An 18,775-nucleotide genomic window follows, 5' to 3' on the forward strand; every position below is an offset into this window, starting at 1 on the left:
GGTATTTTTTTTCATCTAATTTTTCTTTAATATTTTGGTGAACTTTTAGAACATTGTCAAAGAAAATGATATCATGATTTAGTTGATGTGTAGGAGACGTGACTGTTTGAAATTATTCTTCAAATCCACCGGTTGTTTAAATTGTATTGCGAATCTTATTAATAAGAATATGCCTATTTTGTATAGTTGAAAGTCAAAATTACACAAGATTATGTGCATTTGGTTCTATTTGCATAAATCGGTAGTGACTACTACTATATTTGTAAATTCATACCACACACTTGCATTAAATATAAAATGTGTTATCAATGTTCAATTAAACATTACAATGAATGTAACACACTTTCCTTTTTTTAGTTTTGGCAAGAACACATATATGATCTCTGTAGTTGGAAAGTCAAAATTACACGTATTATATAATTGTAATCATATCTGTATTCATACAATATGTTACTATTGTTTGACTAAATATCATACAATATGTTACTTTTCTCTTTTGCATTTTTCAAAAGATTAAGTAATTTTCGTGTGAAATCATGAGAAACTTAATCGAATGTATGTGAGATTTAGTTATTTTGATCAAATATTATTCCACTTTATTTGTTATAGTAGTATTTTTGCTACCTTTTCTGATATTTCTTTTCCATTTTTTTTTTCTTTTTTTTATATTTGGGAGGAGAAACTTAGAACATTGACAAAAAATTGAGATCAAGATTTCAACTGATGTGTAGACATGATTTTCTGAAAACTAATAAAGCTATTTAGAATTACACATATAATTTGTATTCCAAAGTTAAAATTACACAAATTGTACAGATTTTGACTATGATTGAAGAATTTCAATAGTATTAAGATGAGATGTGTTACCATGTCCTTTTCCAACTCTCGCAAAATTATGCATATCTATCATATTTTTTCAAATTGTATAAATTATTTATTAGACGATTGTTTATGATGAGAAGATAAATATGAAAACGTAATAACTATTTGTTTGTACAAAATAGTAGGTTAACATCTGGCATTATAATATTAGGATAGTAGGAAACCAATTGTAACAATAAATAAAATAATTATATAATGTTAAGAGTAACGTAAAGTGTAACTAATGGAATCTTTTCATTTTCTATTTAGTAGAGTGGGATAATTTAGAAATAAGTGCAAACATAATTGAGGATTAAATACTAGGTTGTGGGGTTGATCAACAAATAATCATGCACCAAATAAATTAATTGTTCCATCAAGTTAATGACGATATGGGTTGACCGTTTCAGCACACTTTAGTTTTAATTTTTCAACCCCCATCTAATTTAATTAAAATTAATTTCTTGAACAAGTCAGAATAAATTTAATTTCCACAAATTATTTATTTGATTTATTTATATGGAAAATGAATTTTGTAGGAAAGTGGAGTTGCAGGCTACGGCCATTCTGTACTGGCTTTTTATTCTGTTTCTTCACATTATCACATATGCATTAATACTTACTACGAAGGTTTGAGCCTATATTATTGTATGTAGTTGACAAGGTAATAATTAGTGTTAGTTAAGTTCTCAGTTCTCACTCTCTTAAGTTTTTTTTTTTTTTTTTTTCTTGTGAAATTGAGTATATGAATGTGTAAGAACTAGCTAGTTGTATGAAATGTTATGCTTACTATGTGACGATAATTCAGTAATACGTCTGAGTTGAAAATATACATATTAATATTATTTATCATGGTTCAGAGACAGGGACGCAGCCATGTTTTCATTTGAGGAGAGCAAAATTTAGTTATATAAGAAAAATTTATGAATTTAAGAAGAGACAATTAGTATAGCTGGATCCGCACATGATCGAAAAACTCCTCCTACATCTACAATTTGGTGCAACCAGATAATCAACTTGACAATGTATTTAGTTTCTTGATGAGATGCTACTCTAGCTTGGCAAGAACGTAACATCTTATTGCCAACGGGTTGACGGACTATAGTAGAATCGCGACTTGGTTTTACATGACAAACACCCATCAGTATTTACTAGTATTAACTTCAAGTATACTTAACACCAAACTAAATGAGAAAATCGCTAAAATGAAAATAATAAAATGTTTGAGTTGTTCGATTTAAGCTTATGCTGTTTAATGAAAGTGCTTAGATCTATAGATAATATTTTTAGCATAAGTCATAGATTCATTTGGAAACTATATTTTCTTCCTTTTCAAGAAACAAATGTGTATATTAACAGGATTTTTGCATAACTAATTTTGTGAAATTCAAAATTTTAAAATTGAATTGGTGGTGGCATAACCCATGTATATCTCCGAATATTCGCATCTACTAGAGTAATATATTATCGAATAATTAAAATTGTATCGAGATTCATTTAGTTATGATAGTGTAGGGTTGACTTGACTTTCATGCAAAACAATATCAATGGACATTGAGTTTTAGGAGTAGTTTAATTGTAATTTTATACATACAATATTAATGCTTCTATTTGTATGACCTCTATTTGATACTACTATTTTTTCTTATCTGTATATAGATGCATCCAAAATCGCACAAACACAATATGTGTCCATATTCTTAAATAAAATAAAATAAATGCAACCTTATTCCAAAATAAATAAAATGTATCCATATGAACGTGTCAATGTATCATCACTATTTATCAACTGCGGGTCCACTAACACTGTATCATATTAAATAAAACGGCAAATACCACTAACCACTGTAACTGAAAATTTAATTTAGATTAAACTTCCTTTATTTAAAAAAAAACACACACATATATATACACCTATATTAGTTACACGCCAGAAGAACTGAAGAACTATTATTTTATATGTCAGTTGCCAAGCAATAAAAGGTTAATGTCTGAATTTAAAGGTTTTGCACGTCCTTCAGGTCGTGACCTTTTAATTTATGATTATTTACCCAAGAAAATGAGAATTATTATTATTAATGTTTTCAATTAAATTTGGTTATTACATACTTACTAAATTAAATTTTCAGTGGCTGAGCCAAGTCCCGGGGACATAGAGAGGAAAATATTTAAGACAATTAAATTAAATTTGACATATATTATATAAATAAAATAAGATAATGAAGTGTAAAATTATTATTATTTAGAAAATTAAGGAAAGTTAAAACCGACCAGAAAAAAATTGTCAACATTTAAATCAATGTGTGATAAAAGATCAAATGATGGAGTATATAATGTTTTATTTAAATAAAAATATAAAATGTATATATGGGTAAAGATGAACATGTGTATTGCCAGCTAGGGTCCAGGAAGGCATGAGTGTGTAGGAAAGCGAGCAGTGTATTATTTGAGGAATAATGAGTTATCCAAATTTAAAAGCTAGTGAGTTCAGTGTGAGGATTCGTTCGGTTCGATATTAGTGAAAACACCAATTGATACGTTTTATTCTCATAAACGTATGAAGTATAAGTTTCAAACATTTTCAAATCGCAGAAAGTGAGATGAAGAATATAAAAACAGACATATATATAGGATATTCTTCTTGATATTTCATAATAGTAGGAGTAATACAGTTTTATACATACATAGATATACTCTGGCCCTATTAAACTAAATTACAATAATATCAGAAAAACTACTTTTGCTACATTGCTCATCTTTGTTATGTTGTCAATTGCTATCTCACTTTGACTTGTTTCATTTTATTGGTATACTGCTTTCGACCCACGATCTTCTTCTTCACTTTGCCATGCCCACAAGTTTCGTCTCTTGAATTCCCTAGTATTATTATATTTGAACTATAGTCATACTAACCTATAAAAACCTCAAACCTAGATCAATTAATCATGCTATCTCTAGTAGGCTAGTTTCGAGATGGATCGATCAAGTTAAATGATTTTCAATTTTTAAATTTATTCATACTAGAATTTGAATTGAATTGACATCACTAGCTATAATCCTATTCTTCACATGTACTATCATCCTGAAGAAATATAGATAAAGAGAAATTGAAGACAAGGATAATGCCAAAATAATTATGAGGTGACGATGTAGAATTATGTGGCATATGATTTGTCCAATAATTATGTAAATAGTGGCCCTCTTTTAATATATAAGCAACCCCACGTTCCATGTAAAAAGTTTGTTTCCTCTTTGGCCAACCTAATTTATTCTCCCAAACCCGTCCCCATATATATATATATATATATTAAAGTCTTGTACTGCTTAGCTATTAACATTTATATACTTCCTCCATCTCAATTTAATCGATTCGTATTATTTTTTAGAACTTTCGGAATAAAAAGTCATCTTTTATTTTGACAAAATCAATCTATTTCTCTAATTATCCTTTTCACTTAATTCACAAAACACTACTTTTTAAATTTGATACCCTAAAAGAAACATATTAAAAATATTAAAGAAAAGAATCAAATGTCAAATTGTATTTGATTGAATATATCTTTGATAGTACTATCTATCTATGTCCATGTAAATAATCATGTTTTTTCATTTATTCTCTCCACCAAATTAATCTCTATTTATTCTATCTATTAGTAGTTGTCAATTTTTTTCAGTTAAATTTGTAGCGTATATTATAAAGATTTTTTTTTCATGAACAAAGATAGGTGTAATAATTAAATCTAGTAATGAGATGTGTGAGTAGTGGAGGTGCCATGTGGAAAGAAGTGCAACTAGGAATGCATCGAAATACCTAACATCAGACTGTTTAGGTGTACGGATTTATATTAAAATATTTATGGTTTTGCAGACCCAATAATCATGTTTCAGAATCCACCATGTTTATGCACATGAGTGAGAGTTTGTGTGTGAACACACATTGTTTCTTAGAGCATGTGCAAATTTGTGCTATAAAAAAAAGGTTTGCACAACATTGCAAAGTCTTCAACAAAGCACGTAACACAGTTATACTTGTACAATTGTTGACGTGTCTCGACCAATGGTGTGGCATCAGCACACACCATCCTTCTATAACCGATTTCGATTCTAGCATCTGTTTTTAAATAAGAAAAGAAAAAAAATGAATAGTACTCCCTTTATTCAAAAGCAAGAGTCTCATTTCTTTTCGGTATGAATTTTAAAAAATATGAATTGCAAGACGTAGTGCCATGTGTATCCTATTTTTACAAAGTGAAATGATACTTTTCTTGATGGATTAACAAAAAAAATGAAAATTCTATTTGCGGACGAATCAAAATAGAAAAATAAGCTTTCAAGGGAGTATATGTGAATTGCTCCATAATACTTGGAAGCATATATAATACTCCCTCCGTCCCAAGGTATTAGACCAACTTTCCTTTTTGGGATGTCCCAACATATTAGACTCATTTCCTTTTTTAGCAAAAAGCATATATCTTATTTTATTCTCCACCTACTTTTTTCTCTCTTCTCTCCCCTACTTTTTCTCTCTCTCGTACTTTACTCTCTCCACTTTAACTATTTAAATATCAATTCCTTAAATCATGTGCCCAAAAGAAGTAAGTCTAATACTCCGGGACGGAGGGAGTATAAAAGTAGATGCGTGCCTCATGAATAAAAAAATATGAAGTGCTTCATAATCCTCAAAATTAATCTACAATAAGATTTTAAAAATCAAGAGCTAAGGCAGTCCAAAACATTCCTTTGTTTTGTTATAACTTACCAAATTATAATTGAGCTATAAATATCAGAAAAACATAAACAAAATCTCCTACATTGTATATCTCTCAATTTATACTTATATATTTCCACATATTGCAAAAGGAAATACATAAATATCACAAATTGAGAACAAACACATTGGATAGGGAGTTTCATGAAATGGGCTGCAAAATCACGTGAAGTTCACATGGGAATTGGAAGAAAAAAATGGCCATTTTTATCGTTTCTTGCATTGTTTTGGATATTTTGAGTGAGGAGTTTGTGGGATCCTTCTGAAAAAGCCTCAACTAATCATAATAAAAAGGCCCTTTTATTTTCTCACATGAACATGATTCCAAAATAATATTATTTGTTCCTACAATCATAATCTTAAGGCCCCCCCCATCTATTTTATGCAATTCACATGCATGTGACAGAAAAATAAAGATGGTATTATGGTATATATGTTGCACAATTAGTTGATGAGCTAGGCAAGGATGGATGGTTGTTCCACCAATTTTTTACAAATACCATATGCTTATTTTGGGAATAATAATGATTACAGTCACGTAGTTTGATCAAATTCTATTGAGTCTCATAAGATTTGAAACATAATATTAAATCCCAAAGTTTCAATTGTATCATCCATATACGAAACGACGTCTTTTTAGGAATACTCAATATGATATTGTATTATTAAAATAAGTATTTTTCTTTACTTATTTTAACCAAACAACATTGTTTTGAGCATCCCCAAAAGACGTCGGTCGTTCTGTATACGGATAAGACAATTGAGAACAATTGAACCTTCATTACTTTGTTTTCAATCTAAGCAGGATTTGACCAAACCAAACTCCATGATTTCAATAAGCTATAATCACTTTATAATTTTGTATCTAAAATACTTCAAATGATGGACTTCAACCTCGTTTGGCACAAACTAGCATCCCATCTCACATACTAGAGTAGTAATATAACATAAAGATGCATCAATATGAAGCCCAGTAGAAGCAGAGACAGCAGCCATATAAGTAAATCAGAGCGCAGAAGGTTGGAAAATAAGTAATTTGACAACTTACTTTAAACACCACAGTTTCAAATATCAAGAAAAACCTCATCATGATGGAAGCATGACGAAGAAAATATTAACAGGCTTAGTCGAGACTCGAGAGATATACAGTCAAATTTGATAGAACTTGCGTATGACATGCGGTAGAACTCTTACCCCTAATGAAACTTTTTCGTCATCATCTTAGCGTTCTGATGAGGCGCTCCCTCTAATCAGTGAACCCCGTCTGTGGCCACCAATTACAACGTCTTTAAGGCGGGATATGGGAGCAAGCAACCTGCTCATCTTCTGCACATGAACCACATACAAATTACAAAATCTAGTCAATTAACACAGAGCGAATAGGTAGATGAATCTTCAGCATCATATATTGCTTTCATGGGAAAAAAATCATCAGATTTTGAAAGATATTCCAACTCGTATGTTTATTAACTTTTCACTTATCCAAACACAATTATTCCTAGGGAGCAGTTGGCCGTGTAAATCTGAAATATACAATGACAAATATCTTTGAGAGCAAAGCCTCAATTTCAAATACACAAGCAACATTCTTCCGTCATCTTTCTTCTCGTGCTTGTTCATACTTTTGATAGAACAATGGCTAGGGGTAGAATGCCTCAACAAAGACACACTTGCTCCTAATTTGTCTTGTTTCATTCTACATTCTACTTTCCTTCTTTAATTATCAGGCTATACGTTCCACAGGAATATCAAGGCATCTACTAGAAAACTTAAGGAGTAGCAATCATCTAATTAAACCAGAAGTCACCAGTCTAGCTCGAGAGTACGTATAAGCTGCTTAACATACAATAATAGCATAGTGTTCTGGAAAATACAATAAGGATGACAATTCACTAAATGAGTGTATATAGTTAAGAGGGAATACCTCATCATTAATACCAAACTGTATCCTACGTTGCAAAATCTGCCACCTTTCGTGCTGCCACTGGTGGCCGATAATTACAAGTCCCATAACAGCTGCTGCAAGGAAAATAGACCAGACCGTATTTGCTTCTTTTGCATGAGCATACACTGATAAGGCCCGTCTTTTCCACCAAGCTTCACAAGGAAGGTCAGCATCATCATATTTGCCCCCCTCCACGGCCTTCTGGAAATTTGGCAAGTCAGGATCCACAGAGGCATCAAGAGGTTCAACTGAATCATCAGTTCCTGCACCGTCCCCACTATTATTGGATATGCCCATGGCCGTTTCACTATTTAACAAACTAAACTCCGAAGGGGTGTAAATACTTTGCGCTTTGTCAAAGGCCATATCTTTTCCCAGATCCGCTCCACCTAGAGATAGTGTGTTACCTTTTATATCAAGTACCTGAATTCCAGGAAACTCCTCAGTCATGAGTCCTTCAATAGTTGCACTGTCTTCATCCTTCGGATCTGATTTAACTCTATCCTCTATACCCAACTGAGAAACATCATCTTCTCCACCCTTTTCACTGTCCACTTCGTTGAATTCAGGTTCAATTGGCAAATTCTCGTGCTGGTTTGGAGGAAAAACAAAATGGCCAGACATAAACATGGCATTTGAAGTTTCACCCTCGTGCTTATCTAACATCATTATGCTATCTTCGCTTGAGTCAACTGGTTCGGGTCCAGGAGCAGCAGCATATGCAGACGCGGTGAGCGATACAACTTCCCACTCATTTCCCCTTGGACCAATTTCCTTCGCTTCTTCATTATCGGCCATTTACAGGACTGCCAACCCACCAATAGTTCCTATCTACAGAATGAAATATTACAAAAATATTAGCCCTAAAAAATTGCCAAAAACATGAAATACATTAGGGATATTAGTCCCTAAAACCATGAACTTTGGCCTAATTCTGGTATTCCCTCGAACTTTGAAACCGGTCTAAAATATCACAAACTTAAACTTTACATTTTGAGTTATTTCCCACAGCTGGTCAATCACCATATCCGACTAACATACATGGATTCTTTATCCTACTTGGTATAGCTAAATCATCATGGCTTTCTATCCTACTTGTCACGAACTTAAAAAGTGGTCTAAAATATCATAAACGTTTCAATGTTACCCACGTAGAATATGTTTTTGTCGAAAATATCTTATCTGGGTCGGGTTGGAAACACAAATACGGAATGTAAAGCTTGTGCTATTTTGGACCAATTTTGAAGTTGGTGGGAAATACCGGAATTAAGCAAAAGTTCTTGGCTTTATGGACCAATATCCCAATACATTAACAATTCAACAACATTTTCCACAACGTGAATCGGTGAATGTGAATCCGACAACAAACAGTATAGTTTATAGTACAAGTATACATAACCATTATCCACATATGGCTTGCCGTTATCAACTATCATTCACGCGGATCGCTACCTCCTACCTAGCTTATTCATATCTTCCAAGGAGCTGGAAAAGTTAGCATAGTTATTCAAGCACAATATTGCTCGTTTCTCAGCACGTTCCGGTGGCGATGCTGATAGATTTCGATTTGATGCTAGCTAGTCAATCCAGAAAATCCATCAACATAGCCCACAGAAACTCTCACTTCACCAAATCAGTAAGTAACACAGCCAACAAGTACTTCCACTACTATTTCCCCCTAAAATCCAATCTCAACATAGCCTACAGCAACTCTTCCATCACAAATCCATCACAATAACAAACGTAATCACACACAATCAAGCCAAAATCAGAATCATAAAGTGAAAAACCAGCTAAATCAACTAAACAGCTAAAGCTAACAATCGGAGATCCGCAATTAAGGATTGAATCCGACCAAAACCGAACAAAATTCGGATCAAGTCAAACCATCAAATTATCAATCAAACGGATCCACGATCACCGCGACAAAGACAATCGATCGATGAATTGGAGGAGACTACTTACAGAAAAAGGAGTGGAGATAACGATCGAGCGGAAGTAACGGAGGTTGAAGGAGAAGAATGATTGGAGATTTATCGAGAATTATTATAATACGACATAAAAGAATATTGTAGATAAATATGGAGGGGGTTAGAATATACGAGGTACCGGCGTAGCCGGTGATGGAGGAGCTGGGAGTTACCGGCTGTGGGGGTGAAACGGTGTCGCTTCGATGCGTAGCAGTTGAAAGCCGCCACCGGTTACTGCGGTTGCGTGCGCGGGGATGGAAGTGCATTGGATAAAGTCGAATTGGAAATAGTGACATTGTAATTTGTAGGGTTGAGAAATATCCAAATACCGAAATACTGGTCTTATCATATCGAAAAAATATAAAAAAATACCGAATTTTCGGTATACCGTGACTTTTGATACGTTATGATACCTTACCGAAAGATAGGTAACGGTATGAATTTTCAAATACCGCGGTATACCGCTGCATACCGAATTTTGGTATATGCCGTAAATTAAGGTATATACCGTAAACTAAGGTATATATCACAAAAATATAAACACAATTATATATAAAATATATTTTATATATTTTTAAATTATAAAATCTATTGTGAAATATAAATATAATTATGAATAAATTATATTTAATTTATTTTTTAAAATTATTAAATATAAATAATACTCTAAAAATCTAATTTTCTACATTTTAATTGATGTTGAAAGTCAGGTATACCGCAAAAGTAAGGTATACCGAACTTCGGTACGGTATACCGAAAATGAGGTACGGTATCGGTATGAAAATTCGTCATACCGAAAATAAGGTATACTGAAGTTCGGTATGCCGAAAATTTTGGTAAGGTAAAGGTATGACTTTTTCGCATATCGTATTTACGGTAAGGTATACGATATAGTAGTTTTGGTAAGGTATACCGTACCTACCCACCCCTAGTAATTTGTAATAGGGAAAATAAGAGATTTTTTTAATGGAAAAATAAATAACAAAATTGGAAATATTGTGAAGGAAAATAGGTAAAAACAAAAGAGTAAATTGTCTATAAAATAATGAAATTTAGTTAATCTAATTTGTTTTAAAAAATTTGAATAACAAATAACAAAATTTAAAAATTCTCAATCCTTTATCCTCTAAAATTGTTGAATTGGATAAGTTGAATTAAAATAATGAAGTAAAATAAGAAAGAAAACAAGATCAAAGTCTTATAACTAAAAATTAAAGAAATAAATTTCCTTCTTCCTGTAAAAATAATGATTTTGGAAAATTTAGTTGTGAAATTGGTAAAATTAAAGATAAAAAGAAAAAAAATTACCATCCGTCACACAAGAATATGCACTTTTAATTGAACATGAGTTTTAATGCACAACTGGTAAAGTAATAGAAAAATAGAAGGAAAAAGTAATTAAAGTATATTAATGGAGAATGAGTTTCACCTCTTTGAAAAGATAGAGTTCTCAAAGTGTATATTTTTGTGGACGAACTAAAAAGGAATATTGAATTCATATTATTTTGAAACGAACAGAGTGATTAAATAGTAACAGTGGAAAGTTCTTGTGCTGACAGATCAAATGACAAATACTCCCTCCGTCCCATTGAAGATTACCCACTTTCTTTTTTAGTTTGTTCCAACTAAGATGACACATTACTTAAAATGGAAACACTTTTATCTCTACTTTATTCCCTCTCTCTTACTTTACTCTCTCCTCTCAACACACAAAATAAATTTACATAAAATCTTGTGCCATCCAAGAAAGGGGTCATCTTCCTTGGGACGGATGGAGTATTACTTTTAGAGATGAAGAGAGTACATTTGTGCGATTCTTGTATAATTAATTTTGAATAGCCATAAATATGAATAAACATATACAGTAGTATTTTTTGGTGTCTATTTTAAATAGGTATTGTAGATATATAGTGGAAAAATTCTACATTTTTATAGGTGTAACGAATTAAAGTAAGATTATATGTGCAATAGAGAACAACGATATACCTACGCATGAGAGTTTTTGAGCTTAAACATAACATGTACACCCAAGAAAAGAATGAATCAACTATTTGCAATTAGAATATTGATATATGTCAGATCTTTATAGAGTAGGAGTATAATGAAACAATCAACACCATCAAATTAAAATCGAACAAAATTTCTTGCTTTCAACCTCGAGTATTAGGAATATAAATATAGTTCTCCGAATATATTGTCAAATATGTCTAGTCATTCATAATAACACGAATATTTCCTCTCCATTTATTTTCTCTTTTTCTACAATTATAATCGACTAGATAGGTTATAAGACAACATGTTTGGACCATTAAATTTTTACTCTAATACAAGGTTCATTTAAAGGAATGGAGAAATGATTTAAAACCAACAACAACGAATATTCAATAAGGAAAAGGAAAAGCTCAATGAGCATATGATGAGAGTGTGAGACTTGTTTATTAGTCAATTTAATATTATCTCATTTTTGAAAAATAGTCATGTAACTATATTTTGATTAATTCATTTAAATTAATCTTTATCTATTTATTGTAATTATTTCTATATTACTATTATTTTATTAATTTTGGATAAAAACTTGTGATATCTGTCCAAACAATTGTTTTTAGACAAACATAGTTTACCTATATGCTATCATTTTCCATTGTGTCAGTAAGATTATGATTTAATAAGTTTGTTGGTGGGGGTATATTGGATTCAATCTACCAAATTTGATGCCTCACTTTTCTTTAGTTTAATCTATAATTATATTTAATCATTTAATTTTAATAAACTAATGGAATGACATGGTGGCACATAATTTTATACATCAATAAAACATATAGGAGTAAAAAATAAATAAAAAAGGTTAAACATAGTAGAGATGTTAGATTTTTATAGAGTAGAAAACAAATGAAACCACCAACACCAACCTTGCATGGTCAACATACAGTTTACCTGCACATAACTTCAATCACCCCCAAATCTTGTCCCATCTCACAAGAAACACTCTCAAGTCAAGCCAATGCCACTTCTCCACACTCTTCTCTCTCTCTCTCTAACCAAATATATCCATGGTTTGGTGCATGTTAGCTCACCACCTCCCTTTCTCTCACACCCCCTAAATATCCCTTCTCCCTTTCCTTCCCTCCTTTCCACTATTCAATCCATGGATTTGCCGGTCACTTCGCCGGTTTCATCCTACACCTTACAAACCAACAACTTATCCTTCACCCTCACCCCTCGCCGGGCTAGCCCGGCCACGAAGCTCGTCATCGACAACGTCAGCCTCGAGGCCCGTCCCGGCGAGATCACCGCGATTGCTGGCCCCAGTGGAGCCGGCAAGACCACGCTTCTCCAGATTCTCTCTGGAGAAATCCCATCGGGAAAAATCTCCGGCGAGATTCTGGTTAACGGAAACCCGGCCGAACCTGCAAGGTTCGGCCGGGCTTCAGGATACGTCACACAGGACGACGCCTTGTTTCCTCTCCTCACCGTGGAGGAAACCCTAACCTACAGCGCGCTGCTCAGGCTTCCGCCTGAGCAGCGCGGCGCTAGGAGGAGGGCCAAGCTGCTTATGAAGGACCTCGGTTTAGACCACATCTCGGGGTCCAGAGTGGGGTCCATCTCTGGCGGGGAGAGGCGCCGCCTCTCCATCGGCGTGGAGCTGATCCACGACCCGGCGGCGCTCCTCATCGACGAGCCGACTTCCGGCTTGGACTCGGCCTCGGCGCTTCACATCGTCTCCTTGTTGAGATCAATGGCGGTTACTAAACACAAGACGGTTGTTTTAACCATCCACCAGCCCGGCTTCCGGATTCTCGAGCTCATCAACCGGCTCCTCCTCCTCTCCGGCGGCCGCGCGCTCCACAACGGCTCCCTGGAGTCGCTCGAGGAGCGGCTCGTTAGCTCCGGCCACCGCATCCCCCCTCATATAAACGTGCTTGAGTTCGCCATCGAGGTCGCCAGCAGCAGCAACATCGATCCGCGGATCGATGTTGCTGCTGGTCACGACCTCGATAGTCGCGATTGCAGTAATTGCAGGAAAATAGATTCGGTCAACGCTAAGACCGCCACCTCATCGTATGCGAACTCGCACTTTGAGGAGGTGGCGATTCTAGGAGAGAGATTTGCGCGGAATATATTCCGCACGAAGGAGCTCTTCACGGCTAGGGCCTTGCAGGCACTCGCCGTGGGGTCCATCCTCGGCACGGTGTACATGGACGTCCACAACGGCGGGGACCGCAAAAAATCCGAGGCGGTGATGCAGACCCGCCTCGGGTTCTTCGCGTTCACACTGAGCTTCCTCCTCTCCTCGACAACGGAGGGCCTCCCGATCTTCCTCCAGGAGAGGAGGATCTTCGCGCGGGAGGTCGCACGAGGCGCCTACAGGGTCTCGTCATATGCCCTGGCGAACGCGCTCGTGCTCCTCCCGTTCCTGGGGGCAGTCGCGCTGCTCTACAGCGCGCCCGCCTACTGGCTGGTGGGCCTCCGCCGCGACCCGGGCGGGTTCCTTTACTTCGCCCTGGTCGCGTGGGCGGTGGTGATGATGTCGAGCTCGCTCACGGCGTGCTGTGCCGCGCTCGTGCCCGACTTCATCATGGGGGCGTCCCTGATCGCGGGGATCATGGGCGCCTTCTTCCTCTTCTCCGGGTACTTCATCGCGGAGGAGAGGATACCGGAGTACTGGGTGTTCATGCACTACTTGAGCATGTTCAAGTACCCATTTGAGTGCTTGGTGATCAATGAGTATGGAGGGAGGGAGTGTGTGGAGAGAGTGGTGGGAGAGTGTGTGATTTCTGGGGATGAGTATTTGAGGAAGCAAGGGTTGAAGGAGTCACATAAATGGAGCAATTTGGGGGTGATGTTTGGGTTTGTTGTGGGATATAGACTGCTTTGTTTCTTCATCTTGTGGTGCAGAAGTTTGAAGACCAGAAGATTGTAGTTTTAATAAAATTGAATTAGTATATAATTTTCTTGATTTTTTAGTACGGTGGTGGTGGTGTTATATATAAAGTCAAATTTATTTTGTCGGTGTTATTTATATTTGTATAATGTTCTCATATTGTAGTCTAGTAATCCATTCCAATTTATATATGGTCCTACTAGTTCGTATATAGGATTCATTTTCTTACCAAACTTATCATAGAACTATTCAACTCTATAGATTCAACTATTCATTTGGTACGTCTAGACTCTGGACTATGAGAATTTTTTCTCCATATGTAAGAAGAATATTTTTGCCAATCAATAAATTAAATAAATACTCCCGAAGAGGGAAACACAAAAAAGGAGAAGGGCAGAGGCGCAGAGCCGTTGCCGTGAAGTCGGAAATATATGGGTCAATGGGTTGGTCAGTCAACCCCTCCCGACCCACTTGGATCCGTTCCTGTCTAATCTTAAGATTCGAGCATATTAATAAACTCTTTTCTGGATTTTCTATTATGATGGAATCAGGTCTTAATAACAATATTTTTTAGGGCAGCGCCACAATGATTCAAACTCCCTTTGGTTTAAACATAACTGTTTGGCCAATACACACATATTCTACATCTTTTGATTCTTGTTCCTTTCCTTGGTTTAAGCCGGAGCGGATCACCTCCTCCATATTATATACCATTTGCTACCCCACCAATAAAATTGTAACATGTATGTACTCTTTAAAATATTAAAAAACACCCAAAATCCTATGTGGCACCTTCTTCACAAACTAGAGTCAATGCATTCATCTTCCTTTTTAGTTTTTACTGATAATCTCACCTCTAAGATTTTCCCTCTCACACACTAGTGCATCTCCATCATTGCTGCACCAGTCCGATTCCATTATTGTCCAATTTGTAAACATCAAAATGATGAGAGTGAAATTAAAATCTTGGGACAATTAATTAAAAGCAAGCTACGAAACAGAGTGAAATTAAACCCATTTCCGAACAAAATCAAACTAATATTCAAATGCAAATTTACTCCTTTTTCTTAAGTTGTAGCGCTTGGTGCCATAAATAACACTATGCTAATTTTCATTTAAAATCTTGTTCAGGAGCGGGTCGGCTCACAATGAAATCCGGTGTATACAGCTTGGTTCCGATTGAGGATTACAGGACTTTAACGCCAAGTTGTCAGGCTACCGGTGACAGGACTCATGTATCAACTCGAATCACGGGTACATATGGTTATACTGCAAATCGCCACCTGCGATTCGATCTCCACCAAATGGTAGTCACTTTCCCCACTGCCGCCTGACTGGTTGCTCGGATTTTCTTCTTCCGGCACCTCATCTCACAGATATCCCCATCCAAATCCGTCGTCAACGCCAGGAAGCTCGCCCTCCTCACCGCAACCAACTGCGACTTCCTCTCTGACCTATCGCAATCCCAAGTGTCGGTCTGCTCTCGGGAAGTTGGACACTCGGTGTAACACCCCACATTTTCGAACCCTAAATTTAGAGCCAAGAATTTAATTTCCTAATTTATGACTTAGGAGACGAGAATTAATTGAGGAACAAAGTTATGACCAAGTCGAGTTTAGGGTTGCGTTGGAAGTTTGAAAAGTCAAACTTGTTGATTATATGACGTGGCATGCAAATATTTGAATTAAAGGTGGAATTATGTGATGATTTAATTGTTTATGGGTGAATGAGATTATTAGGATATTTTTTCCATAACCTTTTCCCTTGGAATTTTCGAAAACCACTCATTTTATTGGAGAAAATCCTAATTTTCCGGATTTAATTTAATTCTTGGGATATTTATCCAAATTAAATCCAAAACCCAATTATTCCCTATTTTTAATGAGAAAAATCGGCCCCCACTTGTTCTAGGTGATTTTCGAAAATCACCTATATTTGGGAAGGAAAGAATTATTTTATTTTTAATTGATCCCTTATTGATTTCGTTCCATACCTATAATTAAATATTCTAGCAAATCTTACCATACCTCAAGGAGATCTTGCCATATCTTATTTTAGTTAATATTAAAAATCCATTCCTTATTTAAAAGGCCTACTACACGCCTATTTTCCTTCTCCAATGGGAGGATTTTTATTTTTATTTTGCACCGTGATATTTTATTCTACTCCGTAAAATATACAAAACAAAATCTTGGCTAATTAAAAGCCACCATTTTCGAAAATTTCATGCTTGAGCCCTAGAGCTTATTTTTGTTAATTTCTTCTTCTCTACTCTGCAATATTTGTTTTTAATTAATTGTGGAGAATAAAATCTTTCCAAATATTCTATTTAATTACCTAAAGATTTTATTGGACCCTATAAATAAGAGCAAAACCTAACCCCAACCCTCCAAATTTTCACCCCCTCTCTCTTCTTCTTCTCTCTTAATTTTCTTCTACTTTTCTCCAATAATCCTTCATCCTCTGAGAAGAATTTGAGTTTGAGCCTCAAGATTTTTGAAGAACCAAGTCTCTACTTTGTTTCTACCGTTCGTTTTTCTCCAAAAAGGTATTCTTATATTAATTCTTCTTCATCTAACCGATTAATCGGTATTCTTGAATCCTCATGCATCTTGATCGAGTGAAAGTGGGATAAAGGGGATGTGGAATATATGTGTGCATGTGTGTGCGTCGTGTGTGTGTGCATGTGTGTGCGTCGTGTGTGTGGTGTGTGTATGTTGGCAAAATACTCTTGGCGACATATGTTGATGGTAGATCTAGAGTTAAGATGTGAATGAATCTATGTGATGAATATGACTTGATTTTGATTGGTAAGATTAAGATAAATCGATGGGAAAAGGGAGAACGCGAGACATGCATGATTTAGGAATTTATGTTGGGACTAATACTTGGTATGTACATGTGTGGTAAAAAGGTGAAACCTCGGTTGCGAAGCAGGATAACAAAGGGAAAGAACATACTTGAAATCTAAGCAGTCGAGGTGGGCTTTATTCTTAAACTCTCTTATTTCTTGAAAAAAAATATTGACTGGTGTTATAAGGGTGGTTTGAAACATTATGCCATGCATGTGATTGTTTTGATGATACTGTGTGCCTGATGCCTAGTTTGTGAGTACGCTCCATTAGGCTATAGTGGCAATGGATATATATAAACGAATTCGGGTCTGAGTATGGGCCGCAAACCCTACCAGGCCGTGTACACGGTGGGATCGGGAGCCGTCCTTGCTAGTCGGCCGGTCTCGTGGGCGAAAAGTGTGGCCACACTTTCGTCGCACTATGGAAAGATTGTGATTGTGATTGTGATTATTGATGAGAAAAGCGGGGAGATGTTTGACTGGCCAGTCTAAGAAATTATTTTTGTGATACTCGTGATATTCTTTTTAAATGCTTAAAACTCGAGTTTACTATGGTAAGGGTGGCATAACTTATTAAATAAAATATTTTGGCAACGAGTTCACTGGGTATTTCAAAATACTCAGCCCTGCATGTGTTTTCCTTATGTGCAGGTTGAATGGCGACGAGCGTTGGCGGGTGTTGAGCAAACTTAATTAATAAGATGGATATTTTGAACCTCGAGTGTAGTCGTGTCTTCATACATGGCTTTACTTTCTCTTGGATGCTTCCGCTAAATTTCGAAACTCATTATTATCACTTAGTCATTTTGAACTTATTTTTTTTCCCTTCGCTTAGACGATTGAGACATGTCGTGGATTTTGTTGAGCTTACGTCAACCGTTTGTTTTTGGATCGTAGTTACGATATCTTTCTCCTTTGATTTTCTTGTTAAACTCTTGACATTGATCGTCATTTATGTTAGCTACTTTTTATTGATTATTCTTGATTAAACCTGGTTTTATTTCCTCCTTAGTTGTTAAATACCTAGGTCAAATCCCTTTTAATGAAACCCTAGCCTTGTTCTTGTTGCATTTAAGTTGCCCAGTTAACGACCGCCGAATTTATTATACCCTAGGAGGACGGGACGTTACTCTCGGAATGCAGCTTGCTGCCCCTCGCCGGGTCGGTTGGAGATTTAGAGAGAGTTGTGGAGAAGATGGCAGCTAGATTGGTCCTTTGCATTTTTTAGGGCTCAATTTGATGTTCAAAGATGGGATAACGGAGAGGATCACCTACGGCAAACTCTAATCTATCTCCTAATACATACACACATACATGCATAATAAATGATGGTGGGGTCCATCACTCATGTGTGTGTATGTATTAGGAGATGAATTAAGATTTGCCGTAAGTGATCCTTACCAAAGATTCTTGTTCCTTTACCTGCAATAAATAATTCATGTCAATAGACACATATTCTGCATCTTTTGATTCTTGTTCCTTTCCCTGTAATAAA

General features: G+C 35.7%; 2 protein-coding genes across 6 annotated transcripts; one reads left to right on the forward strand and one right to left on the reverse strand.

Annotated features, from left to right (window-relative positions):
* Positions 1-6,649: 6,649 nt before the first annotated feature.
* On the reverse strand, positions 6,650-9,787 carry LOC125201147 (ATG8-interacting protein 1-like). Of its 5 annotated transcripts, none has more exons than XM_048099110.1 (4): positions 9,540-9,689; positions 7,982-8,405; positions 7,554-7,837; positions 6,650-6,955 (listed from the first exon to the last, which is right to left on the reverse strand). In XM_048099110.1, the coding sequence occupies exons 2-4, from the start codon at positions 8,370-8,372 to the stop codon at positions 6,851-6,853; spliced, it is 780 nt and encodes a 259-aa protein (XP_047955067.1). In that variant the 5' UTR covers positions 8,373-8,405; positions 9,540-9,689; the 3' UTR covers positions 6,650-6,850. The 5 variants fall into 5 exon arrangements, with proteins under 5 accessions (XP_047955067.1, XP_047955066.1, XP_047955064.1 ...); XM_048099109.1 differs by having other exon boundaries at positions 7,919-8,405; XM_048099107.1 differs by lacking the exon at positions 9,540-9,689 and adding an exon at positions 9,718-9,787 and having other exon boundaries at positions 7,554-8,405.
* Positions 9,788-12,604: 2,817 nt separating this feature from the next.
* LOC125202497 (ABC transporter G family member 10) lies at positions 12,605-14,549 on the forward strand. The gene has a single exon (XM_048100897.1). It carries the CDS (start codon positions 12,690-12,692, stop codon positions 14,463-14,465), a length of 1,776 nt encoding a protein of 591 aa, XP_047956854.1. The 5' UTR covers positions 12,605-12,689; the 3' UTR covers positions 14,466-14,549.
* The last annotated feature ends 4,226 nt before the right edge of the window (positions 14,550-18,775 follow it).

This window comes from Salvia hispanica, chromosome 1 (genome assembly GCF_023119035.1).
Source record: "Salvia hispanica cultivar TCC Black 2014 chromosome 1, UniMelb_Shisp_WGS_1.0, whole genome shotgun sequence".
Classification (NCBI taxonomy): Eukaryota; Viridiplantae; Streptophyta; class Magnoliopsida; order Lamiales; family Lamiaceae; genus Salvia; species Salvia hispanica.